The 18,343-nt window shown below is 42.4% G+C and overlaps 1 protein-coding gene across 1 annotated transcript in view; it reads left to right on the top strand.

Annotated features, from left to right (window-relative positions):
* Positions 1 to 18,343, top strand: part of ALK (ALK receptor tyrosine kinase) — a gene marked incomplete at both ends in the record, with an annotated part of 704,256 nt that overhangs the window by 199,599 nt on the left and 486,314 nt on the right. The window contains one exon of the mRNA XM_080929282.1: positions 7,185 to 7,301. Within this exon, the coding sequence (XP_080785408.1) occupies positions 7,185 to 7,301 (117 nt within the window). The remainder of the gene's footprint in view (positions 1 to 7,184; positions 7,302 to 18,343) is intronic.

Raw genomic sequence — 18,343 nt, 5'->3', positions numbered from 1 at the left:
ATAATAAAAAATGGGACGAAGAGGAAAAGGGTAGTTTATAATGAGTGTTGGGATACAAGGATAGCCAACTGTCCAGAGAGAAGAGAAGGAGTGGATGCGTGTTTCTGAGGTGAGGTTAAAGAATGGTGCATGCAGAGCTCTGTGATGAGAGTACCCCTGATGAATTTGAAGAACAGCAAGGCCTCCTGTAAGCCTGAGCTCACAGGGAAGGGGAAATGGTTAGAAATAAAATCAGAGCACGAACTCAGGGTCAGATCTTATGGAGTCCATTGAAGCTAGGCAATAGAAAGAAACTTCCAGATGTGGATTGTCAGTCTAACTGATGTGTGAAGGACAGATTGCAGAGAGACCTGCTGGGTTTACACAGACACCAGTCGTCAGGCTGAGAGGTGATGGGGAGAAAACATACAGCTCTAGTGGAGCCATCAAGAACTGTGGATGAATTGACAGGAAGTATGAGACTGCTTCTCAGTTTCAGCCCAAGCAACTGAGCCTTAGTATTAACTAAGATTCTGAAAGCAGGTTTAGGTAAAAGGTATAAAGAATTTGGGTTTGCCCATGTTGTATCTGAAATGCTTAGCAGGCAAGAAAGTGGACAGACAATGAAATAGAGATCTGATGTAGGCAAGTGGTTATATTCTGCCTTTTCAATGAGTGATTGGGCACGGAGGTAGAAATCTAGCAGCACTCACTGGCAGAGAGGTGGTATTTAAACCTGTGCAACTGTGTGGGGGGGGGGTTCCTGGGAGTGAGCTTGAATGGAAGGAATACCCATGCTTCTCAACACTCAAGTCTCAAGTGAAGGCAAACATCCCACAGCTCTTTTTCTAATAAGGTGAGCTTATTTTCACACCAGGCAAGGAGAAATTCACTGAGGGGTTCTCTCAGGACAGAGAAAAATCTTGAGTTTTTGGAGGTGTTAATGTGCACAGGAATGAATGGACTGATGTGTGTGTGTGTGTGTGTGTGTGTGTGTGTGTGTGTGTGTGTGTGTTTTAATCAGTCTCTTTATTGACCAGCCAAGAGGTCTCAGTTAGGTCCTGGGATACCTGGAACTTCTCAGTCATTGGACACAGTGCAATGTACAGCTTTAAAAGTTCCCAGACAACGGCTGGCAAGAAGTAGAGACCTTTTTTCCAGTTCAGGGTGTATCATCTGACAAAGATTGAGTGGAACCTACCACCAATGTTAGGACTGTGTGGCCAACTGTGGTATGGGATGGGTAAGAAGTAGGGAGATATCAGCCAAATCACACACTGTGCAGAGGGTTTGCAGGACCAAGATTAGGGTTGGTAGGAGGAAAGAACACAATATTACTTTTTACTATATTTTCAGGAAGGTGGCAGAACCAATGGAGAGACAGACTTATGAAGAGATTTGGCTTTAGAGAAAAGCTGCCACAGTGGCAGTGGCTGAGGAAGAGTCTAAAGATGGTTCATGATTTCTGTGGTTGAGATACTTTCTGAAGGGGATAAATCACTGATGCTGGGGCTGGAGGGATCCATTGCAACTGCAGACTTCTTAACGATAAGATTAGCTCTCCAAGAAGGGGTTGATACCATGGAAGAGGGTAAGAGTGACGGTAGTGCACCACATTCTAATTCCTGGTCATGAGTACGTATATTTCAGTTCCCTCAGTGAACTAGGAAACAAGGCTGTAGACTGAGAAGATGAGTGAAAGACAGGCTTTGAAATTTTATATCTGGAAATAGCCATGCTGGAGTGATTCGGGTTGGTCAGGGAATATAGTGGGATTTCTAAACAGTCCGGGACATTCCTGGTGGTGCATTTAAAGTGAGATTTATCAGCTTCGTTGTGTATTCCTCTCCCCTGCCCCTCCTCAGCACCACATCCAGCTGCTTCAGACCTACTGTGAAGAAGCAAGAGGCAAAGCCATTAATATGTTGGGCAGAGGGATGACTATAAAAAGACAGAGCCGGAATCTAAGACAGCGTGGAGGTTGTGGGCAGAAAAAGAAAATAGGGCAGGAGCTCGGTGTCTTTACAGGGAAGGTCTCGGTCCCTGCAGAGCCTAAGGAGGATTCAGTGAATCATTAGAGGGGGGAACATCTTGCAGTATTCAGTCAATATTCACCCAGTCTAGAGGGTGTTTCTTCCCATTTACCTCCTTAGGCCAGGAGTGTTGCTCACTCGGGTACTGGGAAGCTCATCTCCTGCCCACCCTCCTCTCTTTCCATCCCACTCTCCACTCCCAGGAGTCCAAGTAGCCAGTAGCTTAATTCATATCTTCCCAACTATAAACCTCTGTTCAATGTGGATGTGCGCAGCCATGGCCCGGTCCACTCTGCAGCTTCACATTTCCACAGTAAAAGCCCAAAGTCACCTGAAGAACCAGCCTGCCTCCATCTTCGGCTTACAGTAAAGTCAAATTAGATTCATTCTTGTTTCTGAGTGAACCTCAGCTTCTCAAGGATTGGGCTATGTCCCACCTAGAACCTTAACTATAGATGGTTCTGTTCTGACTGTTTCCGAAAATGGCAACCATGGATTTGTTTCACAAAACTGTTATGATTATCTTTCAGCCCCACCTTTGTTTCAAAAGATTATGACTATTTCCTTGTTCTGCTCCTGCAATTCTGCCCATTTGCCTGACAAACTCCCCATTTAGAACCCTCTACCCCTGAGCTATAAAAACCCAATCTTGCCCTTGTCCGGGGCTGACCTCTTGAACCCAGCCTTAGGATGAGGTATCCCATGTACATGAATTTTAAAAACAGTGCTTCAATCAATTGCATGCATTAATTAATTGCTTGCTTCAATTACTATTCCTAGGATGATTTGGGACTAGTGACCTTTCTCCTCGAGCTTTTGGGATTAGCATCCACCCTCCTGATTCTTTTCATTAAATGCCTTGCATCTTATTGTATAGCTTTTCTTTATGCTCAAAATCTCCCTTTTCACCAGGAATGAAGATAGGAAGGGGTGGGAACTCTGAAGGAAGCATATAGTTCCTTTACTCCGCACTGTGCAGTAAAGGTACTTTAAGTCTGTGTGTTCTAAAGTGAGGTACGTTCTATAAGCTATGATTAGCTTTTGCTCCTGTTCCAATGTCTTTGGCAAACAAGTTCCTTGTATAGGCTGTGTTCTCCTTGGTAGTCACTTTTTCAGACATGCAAGCAGGGGGGGGGGGTGTGTCCTCTTGCTGTTTTCTCATTGGTTACCCCACCAGCTTCGTTTGGATAATCTCTATGCTCACCTCCTCCAGGGACCTCCCACAGCTGTGCTTTTCAACCTTCCTAACACTGAGACACTTTAACACAGCTCCTCATGTTGTGGTCACCCCCACCATAAAATTATTTTTGGTTGCTACTTCATAACTCTTCATAACTGTAATTTTGCCAGCATTGTGAATCCTGATGTATATATCTGTGTTTTCTAATGGCCTTAGGTGGCCCCTTTGAAAATGTTCTTTGATTTCCCTCTCCCCAATAAGGTTGTGACTTATACTGTTCTCAGGGCTCCTGTGAGCCCAGAGTTCTATGAGTTTCTGTAAGGGCAGTATACAACTTCCTGTTCTGTTTCTAGTATCCAACCCTGAGGATGTCCAACAGTTTGTTGGACCTTGTATTACTATAGCCATGAGTAAACTTGTCCCTGTAGAGACAACCCACAGTGCTCTCTCCATGTTTTCTTGTTGGGTCATGACTCAACAATCAGAGACTTCCGTTCTGAATGCTTCCACATACATTTTCTTGACCCTGAATATATTACCTCAATCCTTTTCTGGTTAAAAAAGTCACCTACCATTCTTTACCTGCTCAGCTGTGTTTCCTGATATCTGCCTCTTCCCCTCCATCACTCTCATCCAGGAAAATGTAAATACCATCCCCAAACAGAAAGATTATAAACAATGACATCATTTGCAAGCATCAAAGAGGCTTGGTCTTGGTGTTACTTCAAGACTGATCAAAATATGAGCTAAGCTGATGACTCAGAAAGAGTTGACGGTTTTTATTCTTACTTATTCGCTACAGAGGCTTGGTTGTCATCTTCTTAGACTCTTCACTCAGTGGCCATACTTGGTAGTGACCTCGGACCTAGAACACTACTTATGGAACCCTGGCAGGCATTGTAGAGAGCCAATGTCTCCTTGGCAACTGTTTGTGGGGACTCCTGTGGAATGTCCATATGAGTTTAGGCATTCGCACCCAGATGACCTGGCCAGTTGACTCCTTGATGCCATGGCCACTGTTTCCAATAAAGATGTCTCATCTCATTATGCCTTAAGCTGCTTAGCTTCAAACCAAGGCAACAAAATCCCAGGTTATTGTAAGAAGTAAATGAAAACATATATTAAAATATTTAGTGTAGTACTTAGACCACATCTGCTTAAATCATATTATTTTCTTTCATTCTATTTTTATGTGTGTGCATGCACATGTGCGTGTATGCATATGTACATGTGTAAGTGTTGAAGATGCATATGAAGCTCCAAGAACACCACTCCATTCCTTAGTAGCTGTCTACCTTGTTCTTCAAAACAGGAATCTCTTGATAGTGTGCATCTTAATGAGTAGATGAGGCCCCTGGGAGCCATCTGTCTCTGCATCTCCTGTGTCAGGGTTATACACATGTGCTAAGTGGCTGGGAGTAGTAGCTTATCCTTTAAATCCCAGGTACAGGCAGCAGATGCTGGTATATTTCTTTAAGTTTTGTGCCAGCCTGGTTTACATTGCAAGTACCAGTCTAACCAGGGCTTCATAGCAAAACCCTATCTCAAAACAAAAGCCAAGCCAAGCCAAACCAAACCAAACCCAAATCCCAAACCAAAACGTGTGTGTGTGTGTGTGTGTGTGTGTGTGTGTGTGTGTGTGTGTTGGTTCTGGAGATTGATCTCAGGTGCTTATCCTGTGTAGAAAGTACTTTATTATTGAATGAGCTATCTTCACAGCCTGGTTTATTGATATTTCTGTCTCAGAGATAGTCTTGCTTTATCACCTGTGCTGGCCCCAAGTTCATAACCCTCCTGCCTTAGCATCTCACGTGCTAGTGTTACAGAGTATGCCTTCACATACAGTCATACTTGAGATAATCCAGTCATGAGGAAATCTAATCTCCTCCCCTCATATGGGGCAGCAGCACCAATGTTAGTTAAAAGATGAAGAGAGGGTGTGGGGAGGATATGGTCCATGGAGGGGGGGGGCAAGGAGGATGCTTCTGGGGGACCCATGTTGGGAATCTCTTCTCTCTGAGGGACCAGGCACATGATAATATAGTACAGAATAGAGTTTATTCAGGTTATGGGGGGGAGTTAAGTGGGTAGTAGAGGCAGAGAGAGAAAAGAGAGAAATAGAGAACTAGAGGAGTAGAGGTCATATGCATATGGAGAGAGAAGAGGGAAGGGAAGGGGAAGAGGAGAAGCAAGGGGGGGAGCCCAAGGGAACAAGAGCAAGAACAAGAGAGAGCAAGAGAGAGAGGACAGGGCAAGCAGCCCCTTTTATAGTGCCAGGTAACTGTTGCCAGGTAGCTTTGGGGTGGGGTTTACAGAATCCTAACAATATTACTGATTTTTAAAATGTTTCACCCTACCCAAGAAAAGTCAAGTAGCCTTAAGTTCCCCTGTCCAAGTCTCATTGTCTCTCCCTAAAGCAGGATAAAATAGATGCATCCGAGAGCTTGCTTGTATAACTCCTGTGCCCTTATCAGGCACTTTCTGAGCCATTTTGTAGAAATGCTACAAATGTATTGTATCTCCAAATTCACTTCTAATTTTTACAAACCAGAACTAATTTCTTCAGTTTCTCCAGAGAGGAGAGTAAAGGTCTTCTTCCTGGGCACCAGAGAGTCAAGGCTTCTCCTTCGGATGTGTGGGAGGACAGGGATCATTTCTTACCAGGTAGACCTGGAGGAATATGGGGTCATAGTGTCAGCTTTACCCAAGTGTCCATAGAAAGAGGATGTAGGGATGTAGCATCAGAAAGCTGCTATGGGCATCCCAGACAGATATTTACAAAGAGCATGAAAGGAAGAAAGGGAGAGGACGGACATAGCATTCAGACCACCACACATGACCAGCACTCTGTTGATTGGGAAATCTTTCTGACCTGAGTTTTTGTTTGTGTCTTCTTGCTTTTTGGGATAGTCTGTAGTCCTGAACTGCTGCTGCTCCAGAAGGTAAAAAGCTACAGAGCAGGAGCTCAGGAAAAAAAAAAAAAAAAAAAAAAAAAAAAAAAAAAAAAAAAGGCCTCCTATGACTGTGGATTCCTCCCCTTCACCTTGTGACTGTTCTTGTAACAGAACTAAAGGATGGACCAGGGGTTCACACCAAGGAAACTGCAGAAGAAGCCCTAGCTCCCTTCTTTCCTTCCCTCCAGCAGCCTCACCATACAGTCCATAGTCGCTAAACAGTGAATTTTCACACCCTTCCTTCTTTAACAGAAAAAAGCTTGGCCCACCATAAAACCTTATGGAATAGTGATTGATTTGGGGGTTTTCGGGGAAGAGCTGAGTCTGAGCATGAAGAGAGCACTCATTTGCTTTGTAGATGGAAAATAATGGCTTTTCACTACAAACCCACTTGAGGTTCTGTTAAATAAAGAACTAATGCCATTCAGCTCCTTTCTCTCAGGTCACCCCCCCCCCCTTTTCGCTCATGTAAATCAGAAACATTTGTCCTCTCTGGCTCTATAGCCTCTTGGATATGGGAAACCTATAATGCAGTTCCCCTCCTCCTTGAAAATAACATAATTGTCAAGAACTCGTAACTTCTGAGTGCAATTTCAACCCTCTCATTGATAAGGCAATAACCCAAGAAAACAACATCGGATGAAGTTACAAGCATGAGTGTAGGGAGAGGCATTATTGGAATGAGATGAATCGAAGTTCTCTATAAAGTTGCACAAATTCTTACCAGCAGAACAGACTTTGGATAGAGTTATTAGACTGAGCCATTAAGCTGCCTGGCTTCTAGTTCATCTTCCAGGGAGCCTCAGCATGGACTTGCTCACAGTATTCAGACTTCACAGATATGGCTCTGCTTGATAGAAAACGTATATCACAGGCCTGAGATCCACTCATTCGATTGGTGCCTCAGTCTTCTTGCTTATCCTCTTGTTGAGTATCCAAAACTCCGTTTACGAAGTTTCATTTTCAGTGATGTTGAGTGACAGCTAGAAGACCCATCCTAAGCACAAGAGTTAATATTCTTTCCTTTGTTCTGTCCAGATCACAGTTTCTTGAAGTCACCCTCAGAGATGCCTTCTCCTCCTGGTAACTTTGTATGGAATCTGACCTGGACAATGAAAGACTCCTTTCCTTTCCTTTCCCACCGCAGTCGATACGGTAAGTGTATTTTTGACAATTATCTGTCACACAACTTCACTGCCTTTTAACTGAGGAATTTCTGAGTCTCCATTGTGATCACTAGCTTTCCAGGAATACTTCAGCCCCCTACAGCAAAACACATATTACTGTACCCTCTGACCCCCAAGGGTACTCAAGTAACCACCAGACCATTCTAACTAAGATGTTTTTTGTTGCATTGTGAATCCTGGAGAAAGCTAAGTGCTTTCTGGCTCATACATTCCATCCTCCAAGCCTTCCTGGTTCCCTTCACCATTCATTAGATGTGGTGTTTATTTGTATTTGATTGTAGTTTTCTGGATTTAAAAATCCTTACCTTTAGCATTTCTATAGATCATGATCTCCAAGAATGGGTTGTTTGTTGTTAGGAAAGGCACAGGTGTTTCAGGGCCCCTTCAGTAACATCATCATATTTAGCTAATTTCTGTTCTCAAACCAGTTATTGGACATAATTTCTGCACATTTGACTGTGCAACAGCCTCAAAGGTCAAGAGAGCTGGTACAATTCCAGTCTGTATCAATGCAGAAACCGAGCTTAACAGTACCCAAGTGGGCCCACTAGTCAAGAGTTGCTATTGTTTTCTTATAGTTCTGTTTCTTCCAGAGGCCACCAGCTCCCCTTGTGTGCTGCTGACTTGTGATTCCTCAGGAAGTTGTATTGACAAGGTATACAATTGTCCATTCTCAGTGCTTAGCCTAAAAGCTCACAGTAGCAGGGGCTCTGCTGTTGGAACATCGGGGTTAGGAGAGAGTTGGGACTTTCTCAGGGAGCACCTTCATTTCTTCATCTTGTGTGGGATAATCCCTTTGAGGACAGGTACAATGCTGTGTTCACTTCCCGTTTTATTCCTTCCCTGGATGATACTGCTAAAGGCTTACGTATGATGGATGGAAGCAGAAGGCTTCCCGATATAGAATTCTCTTATCAGACCTAATTCAATTAAGAATTTATGAACCCAGTACAGTGCTGAGTTCTAGATGCCCTTCTGGGCATATTTACCTATTCCTGCTTCTCAGCCTCTGCCCTTGGGCCTAACCTATTTAAAGTACACCTAACAGAGATGTTCCACTCACTGTAGAAAAGCTCCAGTCAGAAGCCTGCCATCCCTCATTTATTACACAGTTAGTTTTGGTTTGTATTAAAGGCACCTTTCATTTCAAATGGAAGGAAAGAAATGCATAAAACCCCCTTAAGCAGTTTAGGATTCTACTCTGAGCTGAGATGCTATTTGCCATTCCCGAGTAAGAGGGAGAGAAGGCACAGTGAGATTCCTGATGAGAATTACTTCTTGATTTTACTTAAACCCGACTCTGAATAGCATTTTATGATAAGACAAAGAATCTATAAACAACTGGAAACTTGTCTTTTGTATGGTTGATGCTTTGTAACCAGATGTTTTATACAACTGGTCTTCAAATAACATCTAAAGTTTTCTCTCAAAGTCATTGACTATTTCTAGAGGACAACTTTTATACACTGTAGAATGTCTAAAAGTCTATCTTGGGTGTCACAGACAGAAACTATTGGTTCCCTATAGAAGACATTGGGGGAGTTTCCAGATCAAAGCAGAAAGCCTTTGGAGTTTGGTAAGACCCATTTTATCCACCTGCACTAGGCAAATCTATTTCCTCTCTCTAAGCCCCACCTATCTTATCAGCAAGCTGGAATATTGGAATGCCTGGGGCAAAAAAATAGATCAATACATTTTCTACAATTTTTCTCAAACTGTCCTCATGTCCCAGTGTCAGCTCCAATGTGATGGTTCTGAAAGACCCCAGCAGAGGGGAGACCCTCAGTCAAGTCTCAGGATAACACGACCCTTCAAGATAACACGACCCTTCAAGAACTCACGAGAGACCATCCTTGCTGCAATTACATAAGGTTTTTTAATTGACCAGTGCACTGGGGTCAAGACTCATATCCCACACAGGAGTAGAGAAGTCTGACCACAAGTGGCTGGGAGAAGGGGGTTTTAAAGGAAGAAAACTACAACTCAGGGGTGGGGGAATAGGTCATTGGAGAATACCAAAAATACCAGTGAAGAATGATAAGGGAAATACCTGGTTTCTCAAGATAGCCTATAAGGTGAAAATTACCAGTGAAGAATCTCGAGGGGAACATCCTGTTTCTCAAGATTGTTTATAATATGTTATTTAACTTTTATGTTTTATGGTTAGTCAGTTTCTGAAACAGAGTTACTCTGACCTTAAGGCCACAAATTCTTTATGGTCAGCCAGGTCCTAAAACAGTCACTGAACCTGCTGTCCTACAGTTTTGGCTCTACTCTAACTGCTAGGGGTCTTCTACTTTACATGTTAGGGGGTCAGGATTTATCCTGGTCTTTCAGTTCATGCCAGAGGACTGGTGGATCCTTGATGAAGTACAGTAATGCTCTCAGTTTTCTTGCCGTATTGAGTTCTGGGCAGACTGTGGAGACTGTGGAGACTGCGTGATCACCACCAACACCTCCATCTCTGTGTTCACATTGGTGTGTCTACCGCATGGCTACTACCATGCCAGATGCTGGGTCTGATGCAAACTCAAGGATGAATAAGGCTGGGTGCTTGTTTCTCAGAGGTCATAGGCCAGATAAAGAATCCTGCAGGCAGCTGATCCCATTGCCAGCCAGTGACACTGAGGACTCACCCTGAGACCCAGCACAGAGAGAGCTAATGGCAGATTTATAGCCAGACTTCTATCTCCTAAGGGTGTTTTGCAGGGCTCAGTCTACATGTCTATGAATCAAAAAGGCCAGCAGGCTCATGAGTAATAAATACATACCTTTCACCTGCCAGGAAAGACATTTTAAGAAATGTTAACAACTTCATTAATTTTAAGTCCTCGAACATGGGCAGATAAATTTAACTGGGAAATGGCTGCCTGAAGGGGTAGTTCTTCAGATTGGGAGACATCATGGTGTCTTGGCCAGCCTAGTATGGAACTTTACATTTGGTTGACTGGCTTAAGCTCTATTCTGGTGGGACAGGTAGGGTGATAAAAGCAACATCAACAACCCATCCAAGGGTGAAATGATTGATAGTACAGGCCAATCCTCTCTCAGGCAAGCTGTCCACTCTGAATGGAGAACAGCTTTCTTCTTCCTAGTGGCTCATGAGAAGAGACGAGGTAGAAAGAGGCTAATAAGATTTACTCACCCCCAGCCTGTAATTATCTGCTTGAGGAAAAAGTTTGACCTACCTTTTTGAAGCCCAATATTTCTTCTAATTTATGTCGGGACATTTTATGTTGTATAAAATATATTCTCTTCAGTGTCATTCAGTATCAGATTCCAGCTCTCTCTGGTCTCTATCTTGAATGATGATATCCAGATAATTTCATCATGGAGAGCCGAGAGCTACACATCCCTCCCCAAGGCTTTGAAAGGGGGCATATGAAGAAAGCTCCACCCACATATTTTCTTTTCAGCATTGGCTCTTATTCCTATGGACTTGGATATAGCCTTGGCTGAAGACTGGAGTCTGAGTAAGCACCTGGATACAAATGTTCTCTATCGGATCCTGCTGGGATGCTTCAAGAATACAGCTGGTGGGAATGTAAACCGGTGTCTGATCACCGTGGGTTCTAGAACCACAGAAACAGATGGTATTCTTCCTAACTTTAACTCTCATGTTTGCTGACTCTGGAGCTGAAGAGTCAGATTCTTATTTTATTATCATTTTGTAGGCATGTTCATGTACATATGTGTGTTTATATACATAAGTATATGTGTGCAAGTGTAAGTCTGTCAGTGTTAGAGAACAACCTTGTGTGTCATACTTATGAAAACTGTCTACCTCCTTTAAGAAAGGTTCTCTCATTGGTCTTGCACTCTCCAGTTAGACTTGGATGCTTGGCCAGTGGGTGCCAGTAACTCCACATCCCCAGCATTGGTATTCTGTCCATGAGCTATATCGTGCTGGCATTTTTCTTGGGTCTTCATACTTGCAAAGCAAGTATCTGATTTACTGAACTATACTTCCAGCCCCTGGATCAATATTTTAAACAATATAACTAGAACTTATTCCCTAGATTTCCAAGACAAGGGTTATTTCCATTTATTTTTTTAAGATGTGGTACTTTACAAGACCCTCTCTCATTTCCTCATTTAAGTGGTATTATGGAATTATAATGGGTAGAAATTATTTTATATTCCATGTTTACAGGAATGCTAGCAAGAGGTGAGAGTTGCTTGGGCTGTATCAAGTCGACAACTAGAGATAGCCATCATAGGGTTCAAGACAAAATATCTAATTATTTCTGTGTTTTACTTGAGAGTACCTTGGGCTAGGTTGGCACATGGGCTTCACACACATCAAGAGCTAGAGCCTGACAGCAGGGGATGCTAAAGTAATATGGAGCAAGCAGAGAACCATGGTTCAGGAAGAAGGCTTCGGCCTCTAATCAGAAAAGGCAGAGGAAATGTCAAAGCTGAACTTCAGATGCAGGAATACAAGAGCAGACTAAAGAGGCTTTAGAGCAAGCAGCTGAAACAGGGGTGTGCTTCTTGCTTTTTCTTGAGCCTGCAAGGGCTAAACATGGTTGGAGAAATTGCTCAATGGTTAGGAACACTTGCTAATCCTGCAGAGTACCAGGGTTCTGTTCTCAGGACCCATGGTGGGGAATCACAGCTATCACTTAGCTCCAGTTCCAGGGTTCCAACACCTTCTTCTGGCCTCTGTTCCAAAATATATGTTTAAGTTGTAAGGCCTCAATATTTGTGAGACTTTATTTGAGCATCGGATCTTTGCAGCTATGGTTGTGTTAAAATGACAACACAAGGGATTCCTTGGGCCCAGATCCCATATGAATGCTGGGCTTATGAGAACAGATAATATGGACTTAAGCTGTACACTGGGAAAAATCCTGTGACTAAGAATTTAGAGATGGAGGCCCTGGTTTGTATGCCAAGGGGCGTAGCATAGGTTCTTCACAGCCTACATTAATAAGGGTTCAAACTCCTCTCTAACACCTTACCCACCAGAGGTAATGAAACAGAAAGGTTATTAGTATATGGGGGAAGAAAAATAGTTCTTTGTCGGGGGGAGGATTTCAGTCTTCATTATTCTTAGTTCAGCCTACCAGCAAACTTTACACACCAGCCAGCTTCTACAGTTCAGTTCATTTGGGAGACACCCCACACAAATCAGTCCAGAAGAAACTGTGAGACTCACCAACAGGCATGAGTCCAAGCGAATGAATGCTCAAGCTCCCACTGTCTTTGGAGGTCATATTTAGATTTGTTCTAAGCATCACATGTTCTTTCATGTATCTGCTTCAGCAAAACATTCTTTCACCTGTGTGCTCCAGCAAAGCATCATTTGACATAACTGACTTTCCCCCAACACTTTAAGTTTCTACTTAAACAGAGCACCGAGTATTATGTAGCAATAGTAGTAGCTAAAAGAAAAGTGGGGATCAATGTCCCCTGTGGAGCATTAAAGGCAACATGGCCTTGACAAAGCTTGGTTTCAAACAACCTGCCCTAGAGCCACAGGAGAAGAATATTTTCTTATGTTAAGGAGCCCAGTTTGTTGGGCTTTGTTATGGCACCCCTAAAAATGAAATACAAACCATCATTCATCCATCCCCTTCACTCAAATCCACAACATTAACTCTTACAAAATGAAATAGTCCTCAGATATCTGAGAGTACATAAGACTTTGTTAGGATCTGAATAAAAGTTCTATTGAAACGTTGTCTTCTTGTGGGACCAGAGAGATCTATGTAATTTAAGAGCTGGTGTTTTTGGAGAGAAAAATTAGACCTTTTAATTACTTTCCCTGCTGCTACCACCACCATTCAACCTGTTACTGTACCAGTTTCTTTGACTGAAAAGATCAGGTAAATTAAATCTACCTCTTAAAAAATATTAACCTAACATAGAATCAAAAATGGATAAGAAAAGGGTCCTTAAGCTTTGGAACTCTAGCAGGAAGTCAGTTTGATCACATTTCTGGAATCACATATTTAATATGACTGTCCACAGTCAGACATTCTGGCCTTCAGGCGTCACTGAGAGGCAGCCCCCAGACTCCCCCCCATGGACCACTGTCAGGGCTGAAAGCTTCCTTAGTGACTGCTCTGCCCTGTCTAGGAGAGCCTTTTGTGTTCCTCACTCAATCCTGTTCCACTGAGCCGAGAAATCAAGTTATTTACTAGCTCATGAATCTATATTCTCATCTTCAAGATGGCAAGTAAAAGGCCCCTGGATGCATTCACCAAAACCTCTGAATCCCAGAGGAAACGATAATGCTAGCAGTCATACAAGACCCAAGAACATGGACCATCTGTCACCTCAAGGCCATGACCTGCTGGGAGCCAATGGAATCAATCCACAAAAATTCAATGGAAAGCAGCTGGCTTAGAAGAAGTATGTTTAAAATGTCCCCCTTAGTCATATGCCATTAAAATGAAGATGCATAAAGGCAGTGAATAAATATGAATGAGCATTTTATGTTAGAGACACACAAGCAAAGAAGAGGCAGAAAGGGAGAAACAGATGAATAAAAGAGAAGAGAATTGACTACTGGAATAAATATGAGAAAAGAGAGTCCTGAGAAACCCACTGGAAATACTTGTTACAGAGAAAAGGTAGAGAAATGGGGAGAATCATGATGGCTGACTGATCTCTTATTGTCACACATTCTTTGTCCTGCTAGCATGGTTTCAGCTGCCATCCCTGGACATGTATCCCATAATACTCATCCCAATCTTGACTTTCTCTCGAGCATTATTGTTGCATTTTTACATGGCCTAGATCATTTCCCCCACTTAGTGTGTCTCTAGCAACACAGGGAATGAATATAAAGATTCATTATTGAACACCTACTGTATGCTGGGTTATGTTCTAAATGTCAATGGTGAGATCAAAAGGAATTCTGTTTCTTCCTTCAAGGGCCTCTAGAGGAAGAGGTATGCCTACTTGTTCTGTGATAAGCGCAGCTGTGTAGGCATGTTCAAATCACCCTGGGCACAATGGCAGAAGATCCAATCTGTAGAGTACTCAGAGAGGTAGGCATTGTTCAGATGAGGACAACTAAGCTCTAGGCCCTAGATGCCAAGAACAAGGAAAAACTCTGTGATGAGAACATTCTGGGTAAGGAAAACACAGCTGTGAATCATATTCAAGACCAGGTTCAGCTCTCTGATGGGAATATAGATGAACTGGGAAGGGGAAGCAGAGACAAGGGCAGGGAAATAGTTGCTTCTGCCTATGCTAAGTGTTCAGACTTGAGTCTCCCTCTGATAGCACAGATAAAGAGAGTGGGATGGTTTGAATAAGGATGGTCCCCGTAGGCTCATATAGTTGAATGCCTAGTCACTAGAGATTTGCACTATTTGTGAGAATTAAAAAGATTAAGAGGCACGGCCTCATTGGAGAAAGTGTGTCACTTAGGGTGGGCTTTGAAGTTTCAAAAGCTCATGCCAACCCCAGTGTGTCTGCCTATGGATCATGATGTAGCTCTCAGCTGCTCTTCTAGCACCTGGCTGCTTCCTGCCCTGTTCCCTGCCATGATGGTAATGGACTAAACCTCTGAGACTATAGACAAGCTTCTATTAAATGCTTTCTTTTAGAAGAGCTGTTTTGGTCATGGTGTCTCTTCACAACAATAGAACAGTGATGAAGGCAGAGGTTTATCAAAGAAATTCTGGTCACAGCATAATCATAACAAGATCTTTTCTGGAGTGCCAAATTGTGTGATTGAGTTGAGAGATGCCATTAACTAAAACGAGAAGAAGAGAAACATTTGGCAATACGAGAGGTGATCTAGGCACCAAGAGAGAGGGAGCAGATGGTAAAGTCCATGTTGGACAAGTTACATTTGAAGTAACTGCAGAATGTCTAGGACAAAATAGCCAGTGGAGAGTTGGGACGTCTTTTTTCCCCTCTTCTAAAGCTGTAAGAATTACATTCAGCAGCCACGAGTGAGGAGCAGAGTTTTGTTTTGACAGCTTTGGGACACGTGAGCTACAGTATACAGATCATTTCTAACCAACCTAGAAAGGTAAGTGCCCAAAGCATATGCAGAAGAGTGACTGATAGACATGAGAAACAGCCCTCTTAAAATGAAATATTCTGTCAGGAGTGACCTCAGATGCAAACCCACACATCAGAAGAGACCTCTCCTGTGTAGGACTTTATCCAGTCCATTTAGGAAGATGACTAGAATAATTTCATCAGTGAGAAATTTATAGGAATTGTGAGCCATCAGGGCCCACAGCTGTCTGGTTGAATAGCTTCATCTTTCTGATGAAGATAGGGAGGCCCAGAGGTGACTGTATTATCTACAGGACAGTGGCAAACTGGAGATAGAAACCTAGGCTTGGAAAAGAATGCATCTTACCTCTCTACAGCAGAGGCAATGCTGTGACTCGTTTGTTGTCTGCATTCACACGGAATTCCTCATGTGTCAGCTCCAGCAATATCTCTATCTGTCTCATTTTCTGGGCATTGTGGGTGTCTGTTGGCCCAGAAGAGTTGGGTTGCTCCAAAACCAGCTACACTGTGCAACAGTAACCTCCTTATAGAGATGAGCTCCATGCCAGGTTTAATGTAGGTGCCTCATAGTCACCTAGGGCACATAAAAATCTAGCTAGACTTCAGAGGGGTCACCACACTGGCAATTAAGCTTGAGAGTCAATGGCCATTACTTTGCCTCTATACTGCCTACTTTAACCCTTTCTATAGTCATCCCACTGATCCCTCAGCATCTGTCCACAGGCAAAGTAGAGAGCAGTGGGGAAAGGAACTCTTATATCTTGGCTCCCATTCTTAGGAATTCTCTGTCTTTCACTCCTGGTCTTTCTTTCTGTCTCTTTCCCCCCTAAATGAAGAGGTACAAGTGCCCATGTCACTGGGGAGAGGGAGAACCAGATGAGATCCTTTGTAGGTTCCAATCCCAAGAAGTCAGCCCTAGACACACACACACACACACACACACACACACACACACACACACACACACACATACGGAAAGTTAAATGGACTCAATGGATTATGCTTGCATGTTTGCACCCACCCACATACATGTATGTATATACTTTTAACAATAATAATTAAATAGGAGACTATTAATTTGGAAGGAATGAGAGGAGCTCAAGGAATAGGAAACATGGGGTGGTCATGTAGATGCATTGTCTATGTATAAAGTATTTAGAAATATTAAACATTAAAAAAGGTATCACAACAAAATGCCCACATACACATGGAAACTAAACAACACTCTGCTAAAGGATAGCAGGGTCAAAGAAGAAATAAAGAAAGAAATTAAGGATTTTCTAGAATTCAACGAAAACGAAAACACAACATACCCAAACCTATGGGATGCAATGAAAGCAGTATTGAGAGGAAAACTCATTGCTCTAAGTGCTTCCAAGAAGAAACTGGAGAGAGCTCACATCAGCAACCTGACAGCACAGCTAAAAGCCCTAGAACAAAAGGAAGCAGATTTACCCAAAAAGAGTAGACGGCAAGAAATAATCAAAATTAGGGCAGAAATAGACCAAATAGAAACAAAAAAAACCATTGAAAAAATCAACAAAACAAAGAGTTGGTTCTTTGAGAAAATCAACAAGATTGATAAACCCCTAGCCAGACTAACTAAAGGGCAAAGAGAGAGTATCCAAATTAACAAAATCAGAAAGGAAAGTGGTGACATAACAACTGAAACTAAGGAAATTCAAGAAATCATCAGATCCTACTACAAAAACTTATACTCCACAAAATTGGAAAATCTGGAGGAAATGGACGAATTCCTAGACAGATACAAGGTACCAAAGTTGAACCAGGACCAAGTAAACCATCTAAATAACCCTATAACACCTAAAGAAATAGAAGAAGTCATCAAAAGCCTCCCAACCAAAAAAAGCCCAGGTCCAGACGGGTTCAGTGCAGAATTTTATCAGACATTTATTGGGGATATAACACCAATATTCACCAAGCTATTCCAAAAGATAGAATCAGATGGAATATTACCCAACTCATTTTTTGAGGCTACAATAACCCTCGTACCTAAGCCACACAAAGACCCTACAAGGAAAGAGAACTTCAGACCAATCTCACTTATGAACATTGATGCAAAAATACTCAACAAAATCCTTGCAAACTGAATCCAAGAACACATCAAAACCATCATTCATCATGACCAAGTAGGCTTCATCCCTGGGATGCAGGGATGGTTTAACATAAGGAAATCCATCAATGTAATCCACCATATAAACAAACTTAAAGACCAAAATCACATGGTCATCTCACTAGACGCTGAGAAAGCATTCGACAAAATCCAACACCCCTTCATGTTAAAAGTCCTGGAAAGAACAGGAATCCAAGGCCCATATTTAAACATAATAAAAGCAATATACAGCAAACCAACAGCCAACATCAAATTTAATGGCGAGAAACTTGAAGCAATCCCACTAAAATCAGGGACTCGACAAGGCTGCCCACTCTCTCCCTACCTATTCAACATAGTACTGGAAGTCCTGGCTGGAGCAATTAGACAGCAAAAGGAGATCAAGGGGATACAAATCGGAAAGGAAGAGATAAAAACATCACTCTTTGCCGATGACATGATAGTGTACTTGAGTGACCCCAAAAATTCCACCAGAGAACTCCTACAGCTGATAAACAAGTTCAGCAAAGTGGCCGGATACAAAATTAACTCAAACAAATCAGTAGCATTCCTATACTCAAAAAACAAACATGTGGAGAAAGAAATTGGGGAAAAGGTACCCTTCACAATAGTTACAAAAGCTATGAAATACCTTGGTGTGACTCTAACTAAGGAAGTGAAGGACCTGTATGACAAGAACTTCAAACCTCTGAAGAAAGAAATTGAGGAGGATCTCAGAAAATGGAAAGATCTCCCATGCTCATGGATTGGAAAGATCAACATCTTAAAAATGGCCATCCTACCAAAAGCAATCTACAGATTCAATGCAATCCCCATCAAAATTCCAACCCAGTTCTTCATGGAATTGGAAAGATCAATGTGCAATTTCATATGGAATAACAAAAGAC

The sequence above is a fragment of the Micromys minutus genome (genome assembly GCF_963924665.1).
Source record: "Micromys minutus genome assembly, chromosome: 1".
Classification (NCBI taxonomy): Eukaryota; Metazoa; Chordata; class Mammalia; order Rodentia; family Muridae; genus Micromys; species Micromys minutus.
This window is presented reverse-complemented; position numbering and strand designations above follow the sequence as displayed.